Source organism: Quercus lobata, chromosome 8 (assembly GCF_001633185.2).
Source record: "Quercus lobata isolate SW786 chromosome 8, ValleyOak3.0 Primary Assembly, whole genome shotgun sequence".
NCBI lineage: Eukaryota > Viridiplantae > Streptophyta > Magnoliopsida > Fagales > Fagaceae > Quercus > Quercus lobata.
The window spans coordinates 35,121,028-35,132,941 of NC_044911.1; the positions used below are offsets into that span (position 1 = coordinate 35,121,028).

General features: G+C 36.9%; 1 protein-coding gene across 1 annotated transcript; it reads left to right on the forward strand.

The window, feature by feature from the left end:
• Positions 1 to 9,392: 9,392 nt before the first annotated feature.
• On the forward strand, positions 9,393 to 11,555 carry LOC115954730 (elongation factor G, mitochondrial-like). Its single transcript, XM_031072651.1, has 5 exons — positions 9,393 to 9,444; positions 10,387 to 10,426; positions 10,744 to 10,803; positions 11,219 to 11,328; positions 11,424 to 11,555. Exons 2-5 carry the CDS (start codon positions 10,405 to 10,407, stop codon positions 11,535 to 11,537), a joined length of 306 nt encoding a protein of 101 aa, XP_030928511.1. The 5' UTR covers positions 9,393 to 9,444; positions 10,387 to 10,404; the 3' UTR covers positions 11,538 to 11,555.
• The last annotated feature ends 359 nt before the right edge of the window (positions 11,556 to 11,914 follow it).

An 11,914-nucleotide genomic window follows, 5' to 3' on the forward strand; every position in this document is an offset into this window, starting at 1 on the left:
ATCACTACTGCAAATATTGCTCCGATTACATTTCTAAAGGTACTACTAAGATTGTCTTGCGCCGTTATACACACTCATGGAAACCTCGACACCATCAGAGACTGCATGCGTCCCCATGCGCCGATCAAAGGTTCTGTTCTGCAGCTCACGCGCCCACACTCCTCCCACGTGCCACTGCACATCTATGTTTTGCTCACGTGTTCACACGTGCCGCATCTTCAGGTCACGCGCCCACATGCACCTCAACCTCCTGCTGACATCATTGCTAACGTCATCCACGTCAGCCCTAATTGCGCTGTTGATGACGTCACTTGCTTGCGTTAGCCGCTGACGTCATCATTTGGATTCTGGTGGTTTGACCGTTAACTTTCTCAGGGTTGACCATTGACTTTTTCCTAGGGTTGACTTTTTTGCAGTCTAGGTGCTCCTTACCCAATTTTTCATGTAGATTTCAGTTTTGCAGTCTATTTTTTCATATTTTGCTTCTAAATGAAGAATAAGGGCAAGTCTTCTTCCTTTTGCAACAATCGTCGCCAACAATCCAACAAACGTCTTTGCAATTTTTGCAAACGTTTTGACCATAATATTGAGACTTGCTATCAACACAACAAATCAACTATTTCCATTTTTGCTACTACAGTTGCTACCACTGAGAGTGTCCAACCCATGGCTCCGTCCCATCTCTGCACAGTCTCAGTCTTCTAGATCCACTTTCACCATTTCTAGAGATGACCTTGTAAACATCATTGCTAATGTCATTCATATAGTTGGTAATGCATCTTAATCCTCTTCTCTCTCAGCTTAATCTGGTATTTCTCCTACCTCTTGACTTATGGATTTTGCTTGTTGCAATCACATGACATCTCACTCGTCCTTATTCTTTGACCTTAAACCTACACCGCACCCTCTTAATATTCGCACAGCAAATGGTTCCACAATATCTGGTCATAATATAGATTTCGTTTCAACCTCTAACCTCTCGGTTCTTGGAGTATTTAATGTTCTTAATCTTTCTTACTATTTATTTTCTGTGGGACAATTAGTTGAGTTGGGTTATCACATTATCTTTGATTATTCTGGGTATATTGTGCCGGATCCAAGGAATGGACAGGAGCTTAGGACCGGTCCCAGAGTTGGGCGTATGTTTCCCATGGACAACCTTTATCTTCCACTTGTTGCTCCTATTTCTGTTGCTACAGCTGCTGCAGTTTCTTCTGTTCCTTCCCTTACACTTTGGCATGCGACTTGGTCATGCATCTTCCTCTCGGGTATAACAATTGGCTTCTAGAGGTTTGTTAGGTTCAGTGTCTACAGAAAATTTTGATTGTGTCTCATATCAGTTAGGAAAACAACCAGTTTTGCTTTTCAATATTAGTTAATCAATATCCACTAATATCTTTGACCTTACTCATTCTGATATTTAGGGGCCTTTCTCTATCTCTAGTATTAGTGGGTCTTAATATTTTGTTGTTTTTGTCGATGATTACTCTCGCTATAGTTGGATTTTTAATATGAAACATCGTTCTGAATTATTGGAAGTATATTCTAATTTTGCAAAAATGGTTGAAACTCAGTTTTCCAAACGCATCAAAATTTTTTGATCTAATAATGCTCTTGAGTACACTCAATATGCTTTCCAAGCTGTTTTACATTCCTATGGCATTGTTCATCAACTAACTTATCCAGATACCTCTTAGCAAAATGGTAGAGCCGAACGAAAACTTTGTCATATTCTTGACACTATTCGTGCTCTCCTTCTCTCTACCAAAGTTCCTGCTCCTTTTTGGGGTGAAGTTGCTCTTCATGCTGTTCATACTATTAATCGCATTCCAAGTCCTGTTATCCAAAATCAAACTCCATATGAGGGCCTTTTTGGGTCACCTCCAAACTATCACCACCTTCGCTCCTTCAGTTCTGCTTGTTTCGTTCTTCTTCAACCACATGAGCATAACAAACTTGAGCCTCGGTCAAGACTTTGTTATTTTCTTAGCTATGGCGAAACTCAAAAGGGGTATCGGTATTATGATCCTGTCTCTCATCATCTTCGTATCTCCCGCAATGTTGTCTTTTGGGAACATTGCCTCTTTGTCGAGCTCTCTCACTTCCGTGCCTCCCTATCTTCCTCCTCTATCTTAGATCTTTTTCCAAATGAGGCACATATTCCTGTTGTAGCTGCTCCTGATCCTCCTATAGTTGCTCCTGATTCTCCTATAAACTTCTCTGTCCAACCACCAGATATCATTGATCCTTTTCCTAGTTCACCCTTTAATGAATAGGTGGAAGATGAACAGGTCGAAGACGAGCTACCTAACCCCAACCCTGAGCTTGGGTCCCCTACTCCTGCTCCACCTGAAGATCTTGCACAAGACATTCCTTCTCGTCACTCAACTCGGGTAAGATCCATTCCTACACATTTACTTGACTATCATTGTTACACTGCCCTTGCTACATTACACGAACCTCACACCTATCGTGAGGCTTCCATTGACCCTTTATGGTAGATTGCAATGAAAGAGGAACTTGATGCATTATCTAAAAACCATACTTGGGATTTGGTGACACTCCCCCCTGGGAAATCTGTGGTTGGTTGTTAGTGGATCTACAAGATTAAAACTCACTCTGATGGGTCTATTGAGCACTACAAAACTCGTCTCGTTGCAAAATGTTTTACATAAGAGTATGGGATTGATTATAAAGAGACCTTTACTCCAGTTGCTCGTATCTCATCTGTTCGTGCCCTCTTAGCTGTTGCTGCTGCCAGTAAATGGGACCTTTTTTCAGATGGATGTCAAAAATGCATTCCTTAATTGGGATTTAAGTGAAAAAGTTTATATGCAACCTTCTCCTGGTCTCTCTATTGACTCCAACAAGATTTTTCACCTTCGACGTGCATTTTATGGCTTTAAACAAGCTCCACGAGCTTGGTTTGCCAAATTTAGCTCTACCATTTCTTGCTTGGGTTACATGGCTAGTCATTATGATTTTGCCTTATTTCTTCATCACACTGACAAAGGCACTATTTTACTTCTCCTGTATGTAGATGATATGATCATAACTAGTGATGACCTCAGTGGCATTCAAGAACTCAATGATTTTCTCAGTCAGCAATTTGAGATGAAAAATCTTGGACATCTCAGCTACTTCTTGGGTCTTAAAATCACTCATTCTATAGATGGACTTTATATTACTCAAGCCAAGTATGCCTCTGAACTCTTGTCTCGAGCTGGACTCACTAATAGCAAGACTGTTGACACTCCAATTAAGCTTAATGCGCATCTGACTCCCTCAGTTGGGAAACCATTGTCTAATCCCTCTCTTTACAGACGCTTAGTTGGCAGCCTAGTTTATCTCACTGTCACTCATCCAGACATTTCCTATATTGTTCACCAAGTGAGCCAGTATCTGTCTGCTCCACAATCGACTCACTATGCTACTGTTCTACGCATTCTTCAATACTTAAAGGGCACTCTCTTTCATGGTCTTTTCTACTCTGCTCAGTCTCCTCTTATTTTACGTGTATTTTCTGATGTTGATTAGGCAAGAAATCCCACTGATCGTAAGTCCACCACTGGTTATTGCTTTCTTCTTGGTTCTTCTCTAATTTCTTGGCGGAGTAAAAAACAAACTCATGTGGCCTGCTCCAGTAGTGAAGCAGAATATCGTGCCCTTACTGATACCATATCTAAGCTCCTTTGGCTATGATGGCTTCTCAAAGACTTATGTTTATCTACATCCTCTGCTACTCCTCTTTATTGTGACAACCAGAGTGCCATTCATATTGCTCACAATGATGTCTTCCATGAACAAACTAAATACATCGAGATTGATTGTCATTTTATCCACTATCATCTTGTCCATGGTGCTCTCAAGTTGATCTCAGTCTCTTCTAAAGATCAACTTGCAGATATCTTCACCAAGTCACATCCTAAAGGACGCCTTCGTACTTTGGTTGACAACCTCAAGTTGGTCTCACATCCACCTTGAGTTTGAAGGGGACTGTTAATGTGTATAGTGTTGTGGGCTTTAGGCCCAACTAGATTACTTGTATAACACACATTCTTGTACTACACTTTTACTTGTATTGTACTCATATGCCTCCTATATAAAGGCACTCATGTATATTCTTTCATTTTGAGAAATACAATATTATTGCATTTAGTATTTCTAACACTCAAGTTACTCACAAGGAAGATAAATTGGTAGAGTTCTCATGGAACTTTTGATTGCTACAACCATGGAGAGTTGGAGTATTAAGAGGAAGATTTGGCTACTGGTTTTATGGTATGATTGTATTTACTCCTTGAGATTTATTTGTTGTATATCCAATTTATTGTGGACTCAAGTTTAGCATAAACTTGATAGTTGTAAACTCTATTTCATTGTGGATATATTTCGAAGCTGCCTGTGGTTTTTCCCTCTACACTGAAGGGTTTTCCACGTAAGATTTGATGTTCTTGTGTGGTTGTATTTATGTGGTGCTTGCTGAAATTTTTGTTTCCATAATATTGCTATTGCTTGGTAATTATATAATTTAATTCACACATAGACATTGAGGGGATTAGGATTTTTCCCCAACAAGTGGTATCAGAGCTTTTGGTTGCTTGGGTTTGATTGTTTGTGTTGGATTAAATGGAGAATATGACTATGAATATTATGGTTAAACTCTTGGCATCGAATTATTCGATATGGAAGCCGATGATGGAGGATGACCTTTATTGCAAGGATTTGCATGACCCTATTTAGGGTTATAGTGTCAAGCCTTGTGATATGTCAGATAGAGACTAAGAGAAATTAAATAGAAAAACTATTGGGTGTATCAGACAATGCATTGATGTCAGTGTTTTTCACCATGTGTCTTAGGAAACAAATGCAGAGGCTTTTTAGGAAAAATTAAGGAGTATTTATGAAAGAAAGACAACTCAAAATAAAGCTTTTATTGCTAGAAAGCTTGTGAATTTGAAGCTTAAAGAGGGTAAGTCCATTGCCGAGCACCTTAGTGAGTTCCAGGACTTGGTTAATCAAATGGTTACAATGAAGCTAGTAATAGATGATGAGTTACAAGCTTTATTGCTTCTGAGTTCCTTACTTGACAGTTGAGAGACATTGGTAGTGTCACTTAGTAATTCTGCTCCTAATGGTGTGTTACAACTTGCCATGATTAAAGATAATTTGCTTAATGAAGAAACTAGAAGAAAGGATATGGGCAAGAATATTGCACATGCTCTTGTCACAAAGAATAGGGGAAGAGGTAAGAGTAGAAGTTCTAAAGGGCGAGGTAAATCCAGAAGTCGATCAGAGTCGAAAGGAAAATTCAAGTGCTTCTACTGTGATAAAGAAGGTCACATAAAAAGGAACTGCAAGGCTTGGAAGAACAAATAGAAAGAGGATAAAAATCAGAAAAAGGCAGATGATGAGAACACTATTGTTGTTATAGTGTTGGAAGATGAGGTCCTAGCCATAGGACAAGATGATTGTTGTACAGTTTCAGATCTTTATGTTGAATGGGTGATTGATTCAGCTGCCTCCTGCCATGTCACTCCTAGAAAGGAGTTATTCACTTCATACAAAGCGGGAAACTTTGGGAGAGTGAAGATGGGCAATGATAGTTATGCTGACATTGTGGGAATTGGTGATATATGTGTTAGGGCTAACACTGGATACACCCTGATTTTGAAGGATGTGAGACATGTTCTGGATATTCACCTAAATTTGATTTCCACTCATGTTCTTGATGAAGAAGGTTATGGCAATTATTTCCGTGATGGAAAATGGAGGCTTAGCAAAGAATCATTGGTGTTTGCTAGAGGGAAAAATTGTTGTACACTTTACAAGACACAAGTAAAGCTGTGCAAGGATGTTGTTAGTGTAGCTCAGGAGGATTCTTCGCCTAACTTGTGGCATAGGCAGTTGGCTCACATGAGTGAAAAAGGGTTGCAAATCTTGGCAAAGAAGTCTCTCATTCCCTTTGCTAAAGGTACGTTACTAAATCCTTGTGACTTTTGTTTATTTGGTAAACAACATAGAGTTTCATTTAATATACCCTCACTACAAGAAAACTGAGCAATTGCAGCGGACCTATTGCGGCGGGTGCAAAAACCGCCGCTATATGTCACCTATTGCGGTGCTTTTTTGGCCCGCCGTTGTATATGAGATCTATTGCGGCGTTCCATATGCCCACCACAATAGTTCTAGTATTTTGCAGCGTACAACAGCGGCGGGCTGATGACCCGCTGCAATAGACCTGTTTTAGCAGCACTCAACTTAGATATAGCGGCGGGTCAATGAACCGCCGCAATAGCTCAAGTATTTTGTGGTAAACTATAGTGGCGGGCGAATGACCCGCCGCAATAGACCTGTTTTAGCGGCATTAATCTTAGATATAGCGGCGGGTCATTGACCCGCCGCAATATGTACTCCTTTTTGCGGCGGGTTGGACCGCCACAATAGACATTTAAATTTCCCTCTATTTTTTTGTTTTCCCATTTAAAGATCAAATAGTAAATTACGCCCGATTGGCATGAAAATTGGCATGCATGTTAAGAACATATAGAAAATGTGATCTAACGATTGGATTTTCAAAATTTAAATTCAACAATAAGTTATTAGTTTGTGTAACATTTTTTAAAGTTACATCAAGTGTAACTAGAACTCCACGATATATTTCTTAATTCGATGTGAATTTTGACAAATGTACCGTTAGATTACATTATTTTCATATATTTTTCATGCATAAAAAATTTCAAGGTGATCAAAGATTAACAGTCATGTCATCAATCAATTGTTTAAATTCAAGTTTTTGTAATTTAAAATAACGCATAAAAGATGAGTTTAAAGATCAAATGGTAAATTACACCCGATTGGCATGAAAATTGGCTTTCATGTTAAGAGCAAATAAAAAATGTGATCCAACGGTTGGATTTTCAAAATATGAATTCAACAATAATTTATTGGTTGGTGTGACATTTTTTAGAGTTACATCAAGTGTAACTTGAACCCAACCCTATATTTCTTAATTTGATTTGAATTTTGACAAATCTACCGTTGGATTACATTATCTTCATATATTTTTCATGCTTAAAAAATTTCAGGGTGATCAAAGATTAATAGCCATGTCATCAATCAATTGTTTTAATTCAAGTTTTTGTAATTTAAAATAAGGCATAAAAGATGAGTTTAAAGATCAAAAGGTAAATTACATCCGATTGGCAAGAAAATTGACATGCATGTTAAGAACATATAGAAAATGAGATCCAACGGTTGGAATTTCAAAATATGAATTCAACAATAAGTTATTGGTTGGTGTAACATTTTTTAGAGTTACATCAAGTGTATCTTGAACCCAACCCTATATTTCTTAATTTGATGTGAATTTTGACAAATCTACCGTTGGATTACATTTTCTTCATATATTTTTCATGCTTAAAAAATTTCATGTTGATCAAAGATTAATAGCCATATCATCAATCAATTGTTTTAATTCAAGTTTTCGTAGTTTAAAATAAGGCATAAAAGATGAGTTTAAAGATCAAAAGGTAAATTACATCCGATTGGCAAGAAAATTGACATGCATGTTAAGAACATATAGAAAATGAGATCCAACGGTTGGATTTTCAAAATATGAATTCAACAATAAGTTATTGGTTCGTGTGACATTTTTTAGAGTTACCTCAAGTGTAACTTGAACCCAACCTTATATTTCTTAATTTGATGTGAATTTTGACAAATCTACTGTTGAATTACATTATCTTCATATATTTTTTATGCTTAAAAAATTTCATGGTGATCAAAGATTAATAGCCATGTCATTAATCAATTGTTTTAATTCAAGTTTTCGTAGTTTAAAATAAGGCATAAAAGATGATTTTAGAGATCAAACGGTAAATTACATCCAATTGGCAAGAAAATTGACATGCATGTTAAGAACATATAGAAAATGAGATCCAACGGTTGGATTTTCAAAATATGAATTCAACAATAAGTTATTGGTTCGTGTGACATTTTTTAGAGTTACCTCAAGTGTAACTTGAACCCAACCTTATATTTCTTAATTTGATGTGAATTTTGACAAATCTACTGTTGAATTACATTATCTTCATATATTTTTTATGCTTAAAAAATTTCATGGTGATCAAAGATTAATAGCCATGTCATTAATCAATTGTTTTAATTCAAGTTTTCGTAGTTTAAAATAAGGCATAAAAGATGATTTTAGAGATCAAACGGTAAATTACATCCAATTGGCAAGAAAATTGACATGCATGTTAAGAACATATAGAAAATGAGATCCAACGGTTGGATTTTCAAAATATGAATTCAACAATAAGTTATTGGTTCGTGTGACATTTTTTAGAGTTACCATCAAGTGTAACTTGAACCCAACCCTATATTTCTTAATTCAATGTGAATTTTGACAAATCTTCGTTAGATTACATTATCTTCAATGTGAATTTCTAAATTTTTTTTTTTTTTTTTACGTGAGTCTTTCTTTTTACTTTTCTTTGTATTGAAACTTAAAGTGAGTCCTTTTTTTATATATTAAAAAAATCTAAATAAGGTCTAAAATAAGAAAAATTTATAATTATTTTTTGAATACAATACCCATCCAGCAGCCACTTCATATATTTCAACCCAAGCAGTTAGTAAAAAAAAAAAAAAAAAAACCATCTGGACCAAAAAAAACCCAAACAAGAACACCCTCGCCAATGAGCTCCGTTGAGCCAACCGTCGCTGATGAAGCTCAACGGCGATGCTTCGGCGAGCTAAGTCGTCACCGTTGAGCTTCATCGGCGACATGACGCTCAACGGCGACGGTTCAGCGTCGCGATCGGGGAGCTGAAGCGTCGCGAACGCGACGCTTCGCTCGCCGATCGCGACGCTGAACCATTGTCGTTAAGCGTCATCGGCGAGCTGACGCTCAACGGCGACGCTTCAGCGTCGCGAACACGACGCTTCGCTCGCCGATCGTGACGCTGAACAGTCGCCGTTGAGCGTCAACGGCGACGCTTCAGCGTCGCGATCGGAGAGCTGAAGCGTCGCGATCGCGACGCTTAGCTCGTCGGTTCGCGACGTTGAAGCTTAGCGATCGCGACGCTCAGCTCGCCGTTGAGCTTCAGCGTCATCGCGACGCAATGGCAACGCTTCAACGTCGCGATCGCGACGCTCAGCTCGCTGTTGAGCTTTATCGTCGCGAACCAGCGAGCTAAGTGTAAAGTGTCGCGACCCCTTTCCACTTCAATAATTATCACTTCTGGAAACACAAGGTCCCTTCTTCTTCTAACACAAATATTATTTATTATTTTACAATTACAATTCATGATGTTTGTTTGTTTGTTGTTGTTGTAGCTGAGAGAGAAGTGTTACAAAAGGGTTCGAGAGGACAGAACGCGCTTGCTTTGGAAATTAAGGTTGCCATCTTCTCCCAAGCATAATAATAATAAGGTTAAGGTTGGTCGTCTTCTTCTTAGATGATGCTTACGTTTTGATTTAATGCATTGTGTTTTATATTATGATGATAGATAGATAGAAAGAAAGCGTCAAGGAATATTTATTTATCTTACTCATTAATAGGTTTAGCAAAAGATCCACCCCCAACCCCACATACCTGTTTCAATGTATACCATCTCATATTATTGTTGGCATAGTTTTGTGTGTATTATTCATGGGAAGCATTTATCACTTGTACCTCATAAATTGTATCAGTGAAGGATTGTGATTTTGTCTAGTGTAGTGTAGTCCAATTTATTCACTTTACTGCTCTTCACCTTATCTAGAAACCTTTGAAATCTCTTAATTTTCTTTGTACATTCACTAGTGCACTTCAAATTTAATTCCTCCAATAGGAAATAAATATGTCTACTTACAGTTTTGTCATCATTGGCTAGTCTAAAAATAAAAATTTAATTTATTTTTACGGTTTCTGTTCAATGTGTTTCTTTTTTTCTTTTCTTTTTTTTTTTGATAAACTGTTAAATGTATCATTGATATGTATAATTTTCATAATTGGAGTACACCACTTTGGATGGTGTACTTAGTTATTTGCCTTGTCCAACTGAAGTCAATAGCTATGCTCTTGGCCAAAGTAAGAATGTAGTGGCAATGTTAGTACTCAGACATGTACTGCAAGGTGACCAAGCTTCTATTTTTATCTGATTGCAATGCTCGTTATTATGGTTCAATATGGTAAGACATATTGTATGTGTGTTATGCACTTGTGGTTTTATGAATGATATAATCTGGACAATTACATCCATTAAATTTTGAAAAATAGTTATATTTTGTTAATGAATTTTCCGGCATGCCCATTTTATCATGCTATCAGCGCTTTGATACTGATTGAATTTCTAAATTAAATTTAATAGTTAAGGATATATTATCTTCCTGGTACAGATTCCTCGCTTGGTTTGGATGCATTCTGATGAGATGGAGGTTAGTTTTGCTTTGACATTCATCTTAGTAATTAATTCTAATGATATGATTGAGATTTTTTTTATACATGAAATCAAATTTTGCGAACCAACTATCTCTACAATGTCTTCTACCTGTCCCCATGCTGTGGCTTAGGTGGTAAAGGGGTAGGGGTGAAGTTGGGGTAGATTGCACTCTAATCTTTCAGAACAAAATAATATTTGTGTTAAATTAATAGATTGGGGTTTCAAGTCATATGTTTTCTATCCAAACTAATTTACTCTTTTTCTTCTTCCTTCTTGGGTTTGTGTTGTTGATTTTCTTTTTTATATCTACAAGATATTCAAGAGGCACATGCTGGGCAAATAGTTGCTGTATTTGGTGTGGATTGTGCATCAGGTCCCACTTATCCCTTTGCACTTGTGTACACAATAATTTATGTTTCTATGTTGTTTTCCATAATTGTTTGAATAGAATGGGGGTCGAAGTGAGAAGTGAGGAGCTAGTGCAAGTTGAAGTTTCTAAAAGTGAGAGGAAAATATCAAAATGGACATTCAAGCCCATGACCTCTAAGTAAAATGGCATTCCCTATAGTTTGCAACTGAGATGTCTAGGGTTTGAGTCTTCCTTCCCCGACTTGAAATGTATGAAAATAATAATGGTTTTCAGAATGGGTATAATTACTTAGACTGCTAATATTTGAGATGAGGGCATGAGGCTTTGAAACCTGATGATTATGACTTTTTTTTTTCTAGTTGCTTTTTTCTTTTTCTTTTTTGATTTTTCTCAACTTATGCATTTTTTGTGTGATTAGGATATACATTTACTGATGGGTCAATTAAATCCACAATGACTTCTATGAATGTCCCTAAGCCAATGATGTCTTTAGCCGTTCAACCAGTTTCAAAAGATTCAGGAGGACAAGTGAGTGGTTTGTTTAAGTGTGCCTATATGTGTGCATGTTGTATTTGTTAGTGTCCAATGTTACATGACAATCTTCTTGTTTTCTTTTTTGATAGTTTTCAAAGGCTTTGAATCATTTTCAGAGAGAGGATCCTACTTTGTGTAAGTATAAGTTTTCATGTAGATTGTTAGATTTGGTTCTCCATTGGGAAAAACTAGACTTTGGTTAAGTTACTTATAACCATGACTTGGTGCAAAAACCTTAGCTATTACTTAGTCCTAAAATTTTTTCTTTACTTGATTAGTAATGTGGGACTATATGTCTTTGAAGATGAATATCTTAGGACTCTTTATATTTACACTATACTAGTTGGAAAATAGTATTGGCAAGTTTGTCTGCCTTGCAATTTGTTTTCTTCTGCGTAAAAGAAATTAATAGTTTTTATGTATCCAAAATTTTAAATCATAGTTGTGTGTTGCCCAAGTGCTCAAGGACATTTCAAAAGTTTTAGATTATTACTGTCTTCTGTGATATTTTGCATTTAATTTCATAATTAGATATCAAGGTAAGATTATGTAGACATGTCTTGGCTTCTGTCTTCCATCA

What these genes read in the sequence shown, in the direction of transcription:
- LOC115954730 (XM_031072651.1), top strand. Translation starts at nt 10,405, where the DNA reads ATGCATTCTGATGAGATGGAGG. An exon ending in GCATTCTGATGAGATGGAGG is followed by an intron (nt 10,427 to 10,743) that starts TTAGTTTTGCTT and finishes TATATCTACAAG; the next exon opens with ATATTCAAGAGGCACATGCT. An exon ending in CAAAAGATTCAGGAGGACAA is followed by an intron (nt 11,329 to 11,423) that starts GTGAGTGGTTTG and finishes CTTTTTTGATAG; the next exon opens with TTTTCAAAGGCTTTGAATCA.